The sequence below is a fragment of the Myotis lucifugus genome, unplaced genomic scaffold, assembly GCF_000147115.1.
Source record: "Myotis lucifugus unplaced genomic scaffold, Myoluc2.0 scaffold_15, whole genome shotgun sequence".
Classification (NCBI taxonomy): Eukaryota; Metazoa; Chordata; class Mammalia; order Chiroptera; family Vespertilionidae; genus Myotis; species Myotis lucifugus.
This window is the reverse complement of record NW_005871063.1, coordinates 2,069,354-2,086,264: the sequence shown is the minus strand read 5'-3', so window position 1 is coordinate 2,086,264 and position 16,911 is coordinate 2,069,354. Positions and strand designations below refer to the sequence as shown.

General features: G+C 40.1%; 1 protein-coding gene across 4 annotated transcripts in view; it reads left to right on the top strand.

The window, feature by feature from the left end:
- Positions 1 to 16,911, top strand: part of CDK6 (cyclin dependent kinase 6) — a 212,262-nt gene that overhangs the window by 137,069 nt on the left and 58,282 nt on the right. For all 4 annotated transcript variants that reach the window (XM_014452397.2, XM_006084953.3, XM_006084952.3 and 1 more), the window contains exon 5: positions 10,753 to 10,862. In XM_014452397.2, the coding sequence (XP_014307883.1) occupies positions 10,753 to 10,862 (110 nt within the window). The remainder of the gene's footprint in view (positions 1 to 10,752; positions 10,863 to 16,911) is intronic.

Below are 16,911 nucleotides of genomic sequence, written 5' to 3'. Positions count from 1 at the left end.
ACCAACTGCCCCCCTTGCCGGCTCATGGCCCCCAACTGCCCTCCCCTGCCAGCCTCATGACCCCCAACTGCCCTCCCCTGCCAGCCTCATGGCCCCCAACTGCCCTCCCTGGCCGGTCTCCTGGAAGGTCTCCTGGTCTAATTAGCATATTACCCCTTTATTAGTATAGATAGAAACTCCTGTGACATGCCGAAAGTTATCCATTCTAATCCTGTAGTCCTCCATTCTGCTGTCTTCTGGGTACCCATACATATACTAAAATGTACATTTATTTTATGCCTGCTATACACCTGCTCTGTGAGGTGCTGGGGATGGAAAGTCCATTTAGGAATGGTCTCCATCCTCAAAGGTCTGGCTTTGGGTCTAGTAGGCAGTAAGTACACGATGAATGGGATGCCGTGTGTTAAGTGCTGGATACATGTAATTGGAGAGGACTAGGCAGGGCAGGGTTCACAAGAATTAAGAATGGTGTTGCGAGAGAACATTCCAGAGAAAGATCTCAGCATGTGGGAAGGCCGTGAGACATGACACAGCACGCATATTTGAACAACCATAAAGCCTCTGAGCGCTTTCCTGGGAAGGAGGAGCAGGTGATAAAGCCAGAGAGAGAGATGGGAGCTAGATATGGGGGCATTGTGAATAAATTGGACTTGAACTTGACCTTAAAAGCTTTGGAGAGTGGGTGAAGGATTTTAAGCAGGAGTGTGGTGAGCACAGCTTCAGATTCAGTAGAGAGGACAGAGAGGAAGGAGACAGACTGTAGGAACACACCCCAGAGGAAGCTGTTGTGCCCGGTCAGGGAGGATAGGGTTAGCAGGAGCTGGGGACCGCTTTGATAGTGGGAATGAGTGGGGAGCCTGGGTAGGTGGTGATTTTGCTTGCAGAGAGAGAGTCTAAGAAAAGCAAGTGTCAGAGGAAAGACAGTTTCCCATTTTGAAATTCAAGTACCTAAGGGAGTAGTAAGTGCTGATGTGAGGAGGCAGTTAGAATGTGGGTCAGACACTCTGCAGAGTATGGATTTCGGGGCACCCACCTAGGATGCTCCCCAGGGATTGTTCGTCACATAAGGAAAGTAACTGCCTGAGGATCCAGCCTTAGAGAAAACAATTATTTAAGGGACTGGTGGACGAAGAGACCTCCAGGGAGTTACTGGAAAAGTAGCAGGAACACTAGCACAGACAGGACCCTGGCGTTCTGCACTTAAATCACACACACACCCTCCTCCCTGATCCTGCCCCCGCTCCCAGTAGTCCTTCCGCCACCTCCTTTGACTTGCTGCTTTCCTTCCCAGGACTAACGGTACTGCTCATCGTGTGGGCACTCACTTGATGAATTGAACTGAAGCCCATTTAAGCCTTGATTGGTGTCTGGGTTAAAACCTTTTTTAGGTAGATATACTTAGCTGCTAACCAAATGACCGAGATATAAGGCTCAGAAACAGATGGTTAGTGCCACTGGCCCTGAACTCCACTTCCATTCATCCTTCAGCAGGTCATTATCATTCCCCGCCCGCTCACCACAGACACATACACAGGCCCTGTCTCCTGAGGTGACTCTTGCCCAAAGGGTCCCTTCACCTGCACTTGGAGGGGACACCCATTTCAGCTCATTTTTCCTGTGTCATTGCCCTTCGAGTCTTCTTACACAGCCTCTGAATCGCATTGGTTTAGCCCACCTCCCTCCACAGGTCCAGTTCCTTTTTTAAAGATACTGTACATAATTAGAGTCATCCCTTGGTATGCACAGAGGGTTGGTTCCAGGACACCTTGGAAAGTCTTCACTTGGGCAATATACAGATTTTGAGTTATTCCAAGGATTGCATCCATATTCCTCAGAAATCATTATCTAAGTTTTCATTTGAGACTTGTTGAAACCCCCCGCCCCCCAGAAGACTATCCCCACACTGGTACACTCGATGAATAAGTACTAACCCAAAGGGCAGGCAAGGATGTCCGAAGATAGAGTTCTTGGGTCTAGGTCTGTACAGTATATGCATTTTTTTTGAATCTTTATTTCCATTGCTCAATCATTTAAGGACTCTCAGAATGCCAGCAGAGGTCACCTTACAGACCATCCAGTCTAAACATCCTCTTGGACAGATGAAAAGACTGAGGCTTAGAGAACTTGCCACCCGTGCTACTTCCATCTATGGACTGAATGTATTAGTTGGAGTCCCAACAGCAAATAGATGGCACACTCAAAATAAGATAATTCAGGGAAGGTTGTTTACAGAGAAGGTTTACAGAGAAGTGGGTTTAGGGGAAGTGCAGGGAATGATGCTGTCCTGTCTAGTTGTAGCCAGGCTATTACCATTCTCAGACTTGAAGGGAATCAGAATGGGCTGTCCAGAATGGATAGTGACTTTGCGATGGCAGCACAGCCAACGCTAGACTGCCTTGCTGGGAGGAAATCAAGGAGTTAAAGACGCTGCCTCACCCTTCTCCCTCTCCCTCTCTCTGAACTCCTGCCTCGTTTTCCCATTGGCCATACCCAACAAGATAGATACAGGCCCACCTCCCAGGGTAGAGACCATTCGGAGAAGCAAAAGGATGTAGCCATAAAATAAGGATGATTCAGATAATATCTACAAAGTTTGTTCAGGTTCTTGGTTGAAAGGGTACATGAATTAAAAAAAAACACTATTAAATTGAATATTAAGTAGGAGTGGTTTCCTCTGACATGTATTTTGAGTCAGAGTTGGCCTTGGCTCTACTTTATCTTATACTGTTATTGATTTGGTTCAAAAAATTGTGAATAGAGATCAAAGCACTTTAAACAGATACATCCACTTGTGTAAATATCCTTGAATACCCACCCCCCCAGCTTCCGCTCCCCCTGGGGTTGCCAAATCCATTCACCGCCTCTGGAGGCTGTTAATACATGTAATGGTTGTAGTAAACTTTGAATTTGCTTTGGTTCCAGCTGGCTCCAACCCCCAAACTCTGTCCATAGTTCCTATTGTTATCTTTGCTTATTAGATAACTGCATTGTTATCGTTAGAAGCCACCTTTGTCATAGATTTCTAAATGTTGATCTTTATACATTGCAATCATTGTTTCCCTCAACATGTTTTTAAATCTACCCTTATATTTTGTTTTTAAGGATGTTTAGAATTATAAAACATAGAGAACTTTTAGATGGAAGTTAATTACATTGTCGAGAACTTATTTCATGCACTAAAATCTCGAAGTATTTCTATCGGTTTTGTCCGTTCTTTATAAAGCTTGAAGACAAAAATGAATACGTTTGCATATGTGTGACTTAAACTAGTTTGATGTTAAGCAGTCTTGCATTTTAGAGGCACAGAAGTATAATGATTCCTAAGCAAACAGGATTTATTTTGTACTGTCAGGGAAAATCGTTACAATTTGTCCTCAAAAACTTGGAATTTATGCATTTTAAATTCCAAGAAATTACAAAAATTGTCATCATTTGAGATATTTTAAATTACAGTGGCTTAAAGTGAGGATTTAAAGGACACAGGGTTAGAGAATGTAGAGCAGACACATAAATTAGGAAATTAAAACTGGGAAAGCTCTCTTGATTTATGAGATAATATTACATAAACTAGGGAACAACTAATAGATTTATATCTATTACAAAAGGTAGTAATTTCTTATTTTTAAATGTAGGCCTTCAGTGTTGTTGAAGTTATCTTCTTAGCGAATTAACCAGAAATGTAAGTCTTGTATGGGTCATACTTTGTTTTGGAATTTAAGCATGTCAAATTCCACAAAGATTAAACCAAAATGATGTCTCATTAGACAAATACTGATAGTTCAAATAGACCGTAAACATAAACCTAATTAATGAATCTAATTTCTCTCATTTTGTTACAATGATTTACATACACAGAGACCAAGCAAAAATCTTGGGAATGCCCAAGAGATTTTTCAATCTTAGGTTTCATTATAATTATTAGATGGGAATTTGATGAATAAATGTCATGCCATACAGAGCACTGTTGTGAATCAGAACTAGATAATAGACACCTTTTTCTTAAACCCTTTTTAAAAAAATATATTTTATTGATTTGTTACAGAGAGGAAGGGAGAGGGATAGAGAGTTAGAAACATCGATGAGAGAGAAACATCCATCAGCTGCCTCCTGCACACCTCCTACTGGGGATGTGCCCACAACCAAGGTACATGCCCTTGACCGGAATCAAACCTGGGACCTTTCAGTCCGCAGGCCGACGCTCTATCCACTAAGCCAAACCGGTTAGGGCTTAAACCCTTTTTTTTAAAAAGCAAATCTTGTTAACCCCAAAGTATAGCTGAAGTTTTTGAAATTTGCAAACTCTTTTTAAAGTTCACATTTAATATTTCAAGGTAAATTTAAAATATTTTCCTGTTAGTAATGTGATTGCAACCTAACCTGTATATTGGCCTATTGATTTGTGAGTGTTTGGCATGCTCAATTCAAGGTGCTGTGCGGGATGTTGAGGGAAGAGCACAAGGCTGAAGTCAGACAGTCCCGATGAGAATCAGCTCTTTCCTATCTCGGCTCCGTGGCTCCAGTCATATTACTCAACCTCTCTGGCATTCTGTTTTCTCAGCTAAAAAATGTGCCTGCTGACGACAGCACCTGACTGGTCCTGCACCTCCGCAATTGTCATGCAGCCCCTCTTTTCCTTCCAGCTTTCTATCACCATGTTTTTGTGTCCGCTGTGCTTTTATTTTATTTTTTTAAATATATTTTATTGATTTTTTTACAGAGAGGAAGGGGGAGGGATAGAGAGCTAGAAACATCGATGAGAGAGAAACGTCGACCAGCTGCCTCCTGCACACCTCCCACTGGGGATGTGCCCGCAACCAAGACACATGCCCCTGACCAGAATCAAACCTGGGACCCTTCAGTCCGCAGGCCGACACTCTATCCACTGAGCCAAACTGGCCAGGGCCCGCTGTGCTTTTAAAGCATGATGCCTGTGTGCCCTGGCAGACATTTCTGTTTGCCTATACGATTACTACATTTACACCCACATGAGCTGTTCATAAAAGTTAGAATGTATTTCACAAAGTTATTATTCGCATAACAGTAAATCACATAACATTTTTGTATGTGAGCAGGGTGAAAAACTAGCTCATTTTTTTTTATAGCTGAATAATATTCCTCTGTTGGAAATTATTGTGGAGTAAGCAACCTTGTGAGTACCTCTTTGTAGACTAGTATGACTATTTCTGTAGGATAAGTTTCCACAAGTGGAACTCTGGGTCAGGGACATGGACACTGTTAAGTTTATGCATAATGTCAGATTGTCCTCTAAAAAGATGGTGCCAATTCACAATTGGAAAGTGTTCCCCTACCATGGCTAATGCTGAGTGGTGTCATTCTCGCCATTTCTGCCAACCAGGCCTTTTATTGTGATGGCTTCCTTCCTTCCTTCCTTCCTTCCTTCCTTCCTTCCTTCCTTCCTTCCTTCCTTCCTTCCTTTTAATGAGATTGGGTCGCTTAGTTTTTCTTCTTGTAAATTATCTTTCATATTTGTCATCTATTTTTCTGTTGTATTATTTTATTGACGTAATTAGTTTTAGATGTTTGGTCCCAGTTTGTCATTTGTCGTTTGCCTTTCTTTATAGTGTTTGCTGAGGAGGCTTTCAGTTTAAAGAGCTGGCTCTATAAGTCTTTTCACCTCAGGCTTGTAGATTTCCCATCATGCTAACATAGACTTCCACACCCCAAGGTCCTCGTCTGTTCTCTCCCAGTACATTTTTCTAGCTCTACTTCTTAGTTCTTTCACTCTGTATCCAGTTTCTTCTTAATAGATTCTTGTAGATGGTGTAAAGTAGGGATCAAACTTATTTTCTTCCAAATGGATTACCAGTGGTCTTACTTTCCCCTATTGAAGTATATTTTCTCTCTCACTCAGAGGAAATAAGCAGCTATAAGAACTTTAAACCCCATTAACATATCAGTCTCTTTCTGGAATTTACTCTTTTTTTAATCTGTTAGGACCACCATTTTATTTGTGGTACCTTAGAGTATATTTTGGTAACAGAGAGCAAATGCTCTTCATCCTCATTTCTCAAACTATGAAACATTATTCAGCCAGAAGTGCATTATTTTCTAAATTAATTTCTAAACAAAATCATTGGTTTGTCTTATATATTTTTTATGTGTTAATATATGAGTAACTATTATCTTTATAATATGACTTTTCCCCATCTTAGTCATGGTCTCTCTTCCCATTTTGTTTTTTTATGTTCTTTAACAATAATATATCATATTACTTATATAAATAGTACTTTTCTTAATTCCTCGGTGTTTTACATTTTTGTTACTATTATGGATGGGGTCTTTTTCTCATTATATTTTGTAACTGGCTTATTAGGATTTGTGTATTTATTTTATATTTTATATCTACCATCATCTAAATACTTCTTATCATCATAGTATTTTTCTTGTCATAAATTTTATTTACCAAAAACATAGTCCAATGTGTATAAGGCAGAAACTCTTAGAAACACCAGGAGATTCTGGGGGAAGGAAAACAAAAACGCAAATTCTCTTTTAGAGTTTGACAAATAAAATATAGAAAAATATAAGTAAGGATCTTGTTAATAAAGAACTTTATACTTAAAAGTTCCCCTTATACCTTATGGAACAAAAACCAAGTATGTGGGTAGTATTAAGAAAACAATAATAAATTCTACCAAGTGGAAATTGAAAAGGTTACATTCTTTGACTATGATGCAATAAAATTAGAAATCCAGCAATTAAAGGATAACCATAAATAATGATTAATTTTATGGAAATTTTATGACCATATGGAAATTTTAAGACACTTTTCTAAATAATTTGTCCTTCAAATTAATTTACTTTTTTAAGAAAATAATTATAGATTATTTAAATATTTTGTCTTTAAATTACATATTATTCAAAGATTAATAAAATGAAATTTTATTTAAAGATTAACAAAAAAGAAAAAAAAGAAGTCAACTAATTATAAAATAAAACAATAATCCTCCCAAAATAGAAATAAAACTCCATGTCAGTTTTTTTTAATAAATTATATGGCTAAATTGACAAACGGACTGATATAAAGCAAAAACAAAAATATACAACATTAAGAGAAAAGTCATATTTTTCTCAGAAAACCAAGAAAACTGATGATATTAGGAAATACCATGTACAAAATTTAAGCCAATACATTTTAAAATCTAAATTAAATATTTTCATAGGGAAATTTGTTATCATTAGCAAATGATTCAAAAGAGGTTGAAACTAATTACCAAGAAGACATTTACAAGGTTGTTAAAGACGCTACTAAGAAAGATCCAGACCCAGATGGTTTTACAAGTAAATCCCTTGAAGGGACTGATTATTACGTTGTTTGTAACATTTCAGAATATAGAAAAAGATGGAAAGCTTGCATGTCCCTAATATCAAAACATGAAAACTTAACACAAAAAAACAAAACTATGAATCAGTCTCATTTATATATATATATGTTAATATGTTAAATAAATAGTAGGAAATAGAATTCAAGAGACTATTAAAAGGATAATAAACCATGATTAGGAATGATTTATTCTAAGAAAGCAAGGATGGTACATATTAGGAAATTTATTAATGTAATCAATATATTATAATAGAATAAAACAGAATGGTCATTATTAATAAACATTTTTAAGACATTGGATTCATTATCCATTTTGAATAGTACCTAAATTTTAACAGGCATGGAAGCACCCTGTGGCTCAGTTGGTTGGAGCATCATCCCATGCTCCAAAGGGTCGCTGGTTCGATTCCCAGTCAGGTCACATACCCAGGTTGTGTGGATTTGATCCATGATGGGGGCACATGAGAGACAACTGATTGATGTTTCTCTCCCCCCTCCTCTCTTTCAGAAAAAATAAAAAGGAATGGAAGGGAACTTCTTAAACATATCAATATTGTTCTTATTTTAAGCTGTTAAACATTTATTTGAGAATTGTAATTAGTATCACTAAAATGATTTGGGATGCATAATCAATCAGAAACCACAGCCTCTTTAGAACAGCCTAAAACAATGCTATGTTCAGATTGAACTTTTCATCTTATATGATGCTAGACTTTATTTCATATTGAGGTGAGAAGAGTATGTGACCTCATAGTGTCTGTGTATGTCTCAAAACCACTCAAGTGGAACTTTATGGACAGTTTGCACCTGCATTTCTGTTGACAGTGCATCAGAGAAGTAGGGAAGGAAGTGTTCCTCCAGCTAAAAATATTAGTAAAGCAGAAATTAATTATAACTAAAAGCTAGCGCTCAGAACTGGACATTCTACTCACCAAAAGTAGTAAGTACCTTCTTTTTTGGGAATGACTGGTAATTGAATTTTGCCCAGTTATCTTCTAGGAATGATTGCCTTGAAGTCGTTAATTTTATATTTGTTAAACTCCAATTACAACCTGCACAGTATTGTGGTAGACATAACAATGGATAATATTGGGTCCACACCCTCTAGAATGAACCATAGTTTTTATGAACTATGTTACAAGGTATGATTTTCAGGTGGCAGTGGTTTCAGGGAGGTAATGGCATCAAAGCTGGGCTTTCTGGACTAAGTAGAATTTCCACGTGTGAAGAGGAGAAAGAAGAGCTCTCCAGCCTAGGAGAAGTGTCAATAAAAGGATGGAGGCATAAGCTGGAGGATATGTGTTTGTCATTGAAAGGTGTGGTGCTCAAACCTAGCCAAGGGTTACGGTTTCCTGAAGAATTTTTTATTTGAAAGAAAGAAAAGAAAAAGAAAAACTCCAGGGGCCCCCCCATGGAAACCTTAACTCAGTGAAGGTGAGAAAAGGCCCAGCCACCTATGTTTTCCTAAAAGCCCCATGAATGACTGGTGTGCAGTTAGGGTTGAGAGCCCGTGGTGTGGTCTCATATGTGACGCAACTGTAGGGAATATGGACATACTGTGGGAACCAAATGATAACTGAGTCACATTGTTTAGGTATTGTGGATCCATTTGTTTTCTTTCTTAATTTCTATTACATCACCACCATCTCTCCCTTAGATATCAACCAGCTATTCCTTAAACCATGGTGGCGAACTGTTTTTCTGCCCAAGGGCCATTTGGTTATTTATAACATCATTTGCGGGCCATATAGAATTATCAACTTAAAAATGAGTCTGCTATATTTAGTCAAACATTTCATTAACTCGCCCCTAAGGCCTTGGCAGGGCCTGACCAAATGATTTCTTGGGCCTTATACAGCCCTGGGGCCAGACATTCCCCACCCCTGCCTTAAATAAAACTTGACTCCTTGCATGAATTCAAAGCAAAACATGCTAAATGAGATGAAGAAGAGGAACCAGTCAAGAATCTCATTAGATATTGCTATATTATTACCCCAAAACTTAAAACAACCACCATTTTATTATCACTCACAATTCTGTGGGTTGACTGGACTCAGCTGGATAGTTCTCCTCCTCCAAGTGATATGGCAGGGGACACAGTCATCTAGACCCTAGATTCTAGAGGATCAAGTGGGCGTGAACATCAAGGTGGTCCACTCCTATGGCTGTTGGTTGAGATCTCAGTTGAAGCTGTCGACCGGAACATCTTGTGGGCTTCTCACTGCAAGGCAGCTGGGTTCTCAGAGGAAGCATCTCAAAAGCAAGCATTCAGCCAGGTTCAGGCTGCCAGAATTCCTGTGACCTACCTAGTTGTGGTAGTCTCAGATGTCATTTCCACCACCCAAGGCCAGCTCAGATTCAGTGGAAAGTGGATTAGACTCCATCCTCTGATGAAAGAAGCAATGTGTACATACAAGGAGAGAAGGAAATTGATGGCAGCCAGTTTTGGAGACTTATTACTGTAATCTTAATGTGCCAAGTCCTCTACCATCAAAATACATAAAGCAGAATATCAGGAAATTTAGACATCAGCAAAAATACAATTAGACAAAACAATAAGTAAGGATAAAAGGAATGTGAATAATATAAAAGGCTTATGTAATAGATATGTGTGTGTTGCATTTCTTATCTAACAGTAAAGAACACACCTTCATTCCAGGCATCCATAAAATGTCTGCTCCTCCCAGAAAGAAGCCTTGAACCCTTACGTGCTCTTATAAATCTGAAGCCTTAATGATATGCTTTCCTCATCTCTCAACCTGGTAGAAATAATTACAGTTGTGTTTCATCTATTATTATACAGGGCTCTGTATCAAGCGGGGTTCTTCCCATTTGGGAATCCCTTCCTCTGGATGAATTTTTTGCACCTGGTATAAACAATTGAGTTACACATGTCTCTTAAGTTCTTACTTTTTTAAATTTGTTTTCTGAAAAGATCAGCATTGAAGGAGGCTTTATTTTAATTCCCCAGAGTCTCGTGATCAGAGAAGTTTTGACTTATCCAGGGTGCTCTCTAGACTGCAGAGTCACATCCAGCAGCCACTGGAATCATCTTCTAACTTCCCAGTAATGCTGACCTGGGAATTGAGCTGCAGTCATTGCCAATACTACATGTATTGTTTTTGTAAGCCCCTTAAGAAAAAGGTAATCCCTTTAAGGCAGTTTTTTAAAGTCTTTGCTTTGATACCCTCCTAGTAAGACATGCAGAGTCTGAGGTAAGAACCCAGGTTGTGGTGGTGATGTCATTTCCTGGCCTGTCAGCGATGAGTCCTCGTTACCTATGGCTTCTATCGCAGTGTCCTCATCTGATCTTTCGGAATCGAATCTTGGCATGAAGCCACCCGGGATGAGGAATCAAAGCAAACAGCCGTCTCCCTCAGTAACGCTCGGCCCATTTGCCGTTGCAGGTCGTCACGCTGTGGTACCGGGCCCCCGAAGTCCTGCTGCAGTCCAGCTACGCCACCCCCGTGGACCTCTGGAGTGTCGGCTGCATATTCGCAGAAATGTTTCGTAGAAAGTAAGAAATGCCTTTGTTTCCCTCTCTCTTCCTTGGAAAGAAACTGGCTGGGTCTTGGGTCATTTAAGAAGCAGCACACAGCCTTTCTGTTTCACATAGGGTCACAGTTCCCAGATCCACCTGCTTCAGGCTGCCATGACCAGGCCAGCCCTGAACCCCCTTCTAGTCCTTATGGCATCCTGTTGTCTGACTGTGCCTTCCAGCTCTAGGAACTCTAGAAAAACGCGCTACAGTACAATTTGTTTTGTTTTGTTGGTGATAATAGGACATAGTGAACATGAAGCATGTTGATGGTATTTTTCAGTGAGGAAATAGCTTCAAGGTGGACTGTGTCCACAGGAAGAGGACCTGGGCTAAGTATGTGGAAATTTTGATGGTGAGAAAAAAACACACAATGTTTAGGCTGAAGAGGAACAGGCAAGGAAGATGTCAACACTATTTCAGAATGCTTTAATCCGTGGTTCTCAACCTTCTGGCCCTTTAAATACAGTTCCTCATGTTGTGACCCAACCATAAAATTATTTTCGTTGCTACTTCATAACTGTAATGTTGCTATTGTTATGAATCATAATGTAAATATCTGATATGCAGGATGGTCTTAGGCGACCCCTGTGAAAGGGTCGTTCAACCGCCAAAGGGGTCGCGACCCACAGGTTGAGAACCGCTGCTTTAAATGCTGTCATGTGGAGGAGAGATTAGGCATATTCGGGCAGGAGAGTGAGCAGGACGAGGACCAAAGATATTAAAATTACAGAAATAAAGATTTTGGCTCAGAATCGGGGGGGGGATCTAATGAAGAAGAGGTTGGGGTTCGTGAAAATAGTGCATTCTCATTAGGTGTCCAAGAAGAGGCTGGACCACCACCCGGAGGTGTTCTCAGTGGAATTCACAGAGTGGGTGGGTTGGATGACCTCAGGGCTCCTCTGACTCCAAGAGTCTGTGATTTGTTTGATTTTCAGGATATAAGAAATAACCAAACAATATAATGAAGATCTGCCAGGAAAATAATTCTTACCTAGGTACTAAATTCAGCCTGGTCAAAATTAAACAGAGAACCTAATTGTAATCTAATCTCTCCTTGTTTTCTATTTTTACTTCCATGGGAAAATGTGAGTTGAAAAGCTGAGTATATATTCCCATTGGACATGTAATGTTCAAAATGAAGCTACATGATCGCTCACAAGAAGAAGTGGTCAGCCATTGCTTGTTTGCTTGCTTGTTTGTTTGTTTGAACCAAATGAAGTTTTGTGCATATAATACATTTTGAGACCTATTTCTAGAACTCAGCAGATGTTTCTGTAGCTCACAAGAGGGGATCATGGCAAGGAGATCAAAGTACACAGATGTGTAATGCAGGCCTACTGTGTGCCAAGTTCAGGACCAAACCTCTTCCATTATGTTATCTTTTGATTCCGCACAATAAGAGACAAGTGAGGTATTGTGGTAAATTTATTTGTCTAATGTCAAGCAGCTTAAAAAAAAAAAAGTAGCAGGGGTACGATTCCAAAGGAACTCTGTGAGCTCTAATCCAATGTTGTTTTTCTACCAAAGAGGGAAGATAAAACATAATATTGAATTGCAGTGTTTTGCCAGGCAGGCTGCATACAGGCATATCTCCTTTTATTGAGCTCACAGATGTTGTTTTTTCATCTTTATTGTTGAAAGTATTACATATGTCCCCTTTTTTTCTCCCATTGACCCCTTATAGCCCTCCCCCACCCCCTAACCCAGGCCTCTACCACCCTATTGTCTGTGTCCATGGGTTATGCATACATGCATACAAGTCAGATGTTGCTTTTTGTTTACAAATTTAAGGCGAGACCTTCCCACCAGCAAAAAGATTATGACTCGCTTTACTGGCAATATTCGGTTTATTGCAGTGGTCTGGAACCGGACCGCAATATCCCTGAGGTTTGTCTGAAGTGGTTTTGGAAGCGTGGTCCTTGGACCAGCAGCAGCAGCATCACTGGGGACCTGGTGGGAAACACAGAGTCTGAGGCCCCACCCCAGAACTATTGGATTAGAAGCTCTAGGGCTAGGGTCCAGCAGCCTGTGCGTTAACAAGCCCTCCGGATGATCCTCACTCACCCTCCATGGTAAGAACCACTGTGTTGGATGACGGGATCACCAGGGATGGGCATTCTTTAAATCCGGGGTGCGGAACCTTTTCTCTGCCAAGGGCCGTTTGGCTATTTATAACATCATTCACAGGCCATACAAAATTATCGACTTAAAAATTAGCCTGCTGCCGAAACCGGTTTGGCTCAGTGGATGGAGCGTCGGCCTGCGGACTGAAGGGTCCCAGGTTCAATTCCGGTCCAGGGCATGTACCTGGGTTGCAGGCACATCCCCAGTGGGAGATGTGCAGGAGGCAGCTGGTCGATGTTTCTCTCTCATCGATGTTTCTGACTCTCTATCTCTCTCCCTACCTCTCTGTAAAAAATCAATAAAATATATATTTTTTTAAAAAAATTAGCCTGCTATATTTGATCAAATATTTAATTGACTCACCCCTAATGCCTTGGCAGGGCCAAACCAAATGATTTTGAGGGCCTTATATGGCCCGTGGGCCGGACGTTCCCCACCCCTGCTTTAAATGTTCAGCTCTCAGGTTCTCCCTTGAAAGTCTAATTCTTTACTGGGCTGAGGCCAGGCATTCTTCTTTTTTAAAGCGCCTCGTGTAATTCTTTTCATCAGACACATGTGGAAAACATTGGGTTAAAGGCTTATGGTCAAAACAGTTTCTGTCAATATTGCAGGGTGTGAGTTAGGACTGTCATTTCAGTTAATCCCAGGAATAACTTGGTGTAGCTGGGAATTGATTAGAGAAATGTTTATTGGAATTGCATTTATTTGTCAAGAATTGTCCTCAAATGTAAAGATTGAGTCCTTTTGTTATGGCAGGAGTGTGATTAGTTATTTTTCAATAGTACAAGACGTGAACACCACTCATAATTGATGACAAAACCAATTTTCTTCTGAAAAATGTGAAAATAAATATAAAATTTAAGCTACATAGTGTTAAACATTCACTAGTAAGGGATAATGTGAAAATAAATATAAAATTTAAGCTATATAGTGTTAAACATTCACTAGTAAGGAATTTGCTGTATTTGTAAGTATAGGTAGTCACCCCCTATGGAAATTTTTATTTCATAGTGTTAATACATTTCCCCAGTGAGTTGGTAGTATAGATTGGTAATCTGGTTCCCAGTCTAGCTTGCAGAACCCTATATAACCTGCAACATATATGAAACATTATTTGTACTACTTCATCAAAATCTATTTTCTATTTATTACATTTTTTCATAGGGGAAAATTCATTGTATATTCCACTCCAAAATGACAGGATTGTGTTCTCATCCTAACACTGGGCCTGGGAAGAGGGACTCAGAGAAAGGCTCCTTTGATAATAGCAGCAACAGTCTCTTCAGTTTGCCGGGAAATTGAGATATTGGGTAGAGACCCATTGGCCCTTCAGATGTGCACAAAAGAAAGCCTTACACAGAAATAGTAAACTGAGAAATAATTGCCTCTAGGGGAAAACAGTATCAGATTCCAGGCCTGCGCGCCTTTAAAGCTGAGGGGGAATGAAGCGGGGCCTGCCACACACCCTTCCTGGGGAGGACACCTTGTCTCCTAGATAGTTCCTGTCAGTTTGGCTGTGACCTTGCATACAGCCATGGGATCTGACCCTTGTTCCTGCTCAGTTCACGTTTGGCATTTCCTGTGATAACACTCAGATATCAGAATGTGCATGCTTCTTACTTACGCCAGATGTGTTCTGGAGTCCATCTTTCAGCTTGACCTGGTTCTGACCTGACTTTTGATTTAGTATTGACCCACATGTGGAGTGTCCAGCTGAAAAGTCATAAGCCATAGATTCTAAAAGCAGACTTCCATAATTTTGTCATCTCTTCGTGGTTTTTGCCATATTCTTATGACAACTATACATACTTAATTTTTACCCTAAATCATTACTTTTATATTTAGCCTCATCTAAGGAAAAGTACATAAAATCACAGATCTAATGAGCCAGTTATTTATTTATCTAATATTCACTAAAATTATATATATATATATTATAACCATTAAAATTATTAAGAAATCTAGTCCAGGTCCAACCCCTGAAATCATTTCATACCATCAGTGGTACATGTCACATGTTGGAAACCCTGTAACAGGTGTTTTTCATTTAGTCTACAAATAATTTATTGAGTGGTTACTATATGCAAGATGCTTCTCTAGAGGATTAACTTAAATCCTGGTGGGGAAGAGAGGCCAGAGCTGAGGTAGAAGCTCTGAATACGTGTAGGGTTCTAGAAATGGGGATAATGAGAAGACTAGAGGGAGGAAAGACATTTCTCAGTGGAAGGCTAGAAGTCATGATTAACCTTCCTTCAAGGTCATACAAGGCTCACCATCCTCCATAACATAGAAAAAAGAAGCTCAGGGCGTAACATGGATCTGTCATGTGGCAGACCCAGGGCTGGGCCCTTCCCTTGCATTATCTCATTAAACCCACATTCATTCTGAGGACTATTACTCGGTTTCCAGATGGCAAACCAGAGCCTTCCCCCAGGAGGATAAAGAACGTGCCCATGGCACACAGCTCTCAAGTGGCTGAACCACGTTTGATCCCAGGTCTGCCTGACTCTAACTTTGATTTTTCCACTCTGCCATGTTTCTGCCCTTGCTTTTGTTTTACCTATTAGGCCATATTTTTTTCTGGAATGTTCTGTGTGTTATTACAATGTAGCAGCAATGATATTTTAGAGAGGTCAAGAAGCAAACCACACATTTAATAGCTTTGATTTCTAGTCTCTTCCATATTGCAAAGGTTGACCAGTTCTCTGCTATTAAGGGGTGCGTGCCTTCTATTCTACAATGAAATACCTAGGAGAAGTGAACTCAGAAAAAAAAAATCTTAGGACAGATGGTTGCCAAAGAGCCAGAGAGTTTAAATACCATCTGTCACTATTATCTGGGTTTAATAATTGCCCACACTGACCCACAGTAGCATTCTACAAAATAGAGAAGAGCTGGATTTTTTTTATCTTCCTCCTTTAGTTGTTCATTCATGGATAATCCAACTTTACTCCACATGGAGTTATGTTTTAATGTTAAAAAAAAAAACAACATTGCTACAACTGTGGTCAGTAGACAATTAGCCAGCTTGAAGGATGGGATTGGATGGATAGAAGGACAGATGGATGGATGGGTGAGGTAGATTGATTTTTTTAACTTCATGGCAAGTTAATTTCACAGTTGTTAACTCTACAGATATCTATCGGTTACCTTGTGATCCTGGTCAGATCTGTTGTCTGTGGTTTGAAAGCTGTGAGGTTTTCCAGGTTATAGCAAAGTCTTAAAAAGAAAATACACATTTAAAAAATAAAACATGCTACTAATTCGTTGAATGTGGAGATTGTGGTAAACAGATAGTAATTCTTAGAAGTTCTGAGTTGCCAACACTACTGATCCCTAGCTAAGAAATGCCAAATGCCGCCAGGAAGAATATAATAAATACAGTCACTGTTAGAAAGAAAGAAACAAGGCTTCATGGTTATATTACCCAATGTATGGTGGCCTGTCTAGGCTTGCCGTCATTGGCTTCTATGAATTAAACACCCAGTAGTTGAGAAACTAACAGTAAAACTGTCCTTTGTGGCTGAGTGGTCTGTGAGCAAATGTCTTTAAAATGTCACTGAGCGGCTTGCCAATTTTCCCATTGGTTACGGTGCTGCTGTTTCCCCATATTTGAGTGGTCTCCTTAAAGGCCCAAACTAAATGAGGACCTTTCCGGCTGACCTGAACACCAAGGCACCAGAAAGCAAGCCCTCGTCTGTGAGAGGAAAACTCCTCACCTCAGGTTAGGTCAGCACATGTGTGTGGAAACCAAGGCACTCAGCTGGACCTCGAGATCTCTTATCTCTTCTTGGATATTTCCTGCACCATTGTTTCTCTCTCTCTTTCTCTCTCTCTCTCTCTCTCTCTCTCTTTCTCTCTCTCTCTCTCTCTCTCTCTTTCTTTCTCCCTCCCCCCCCCC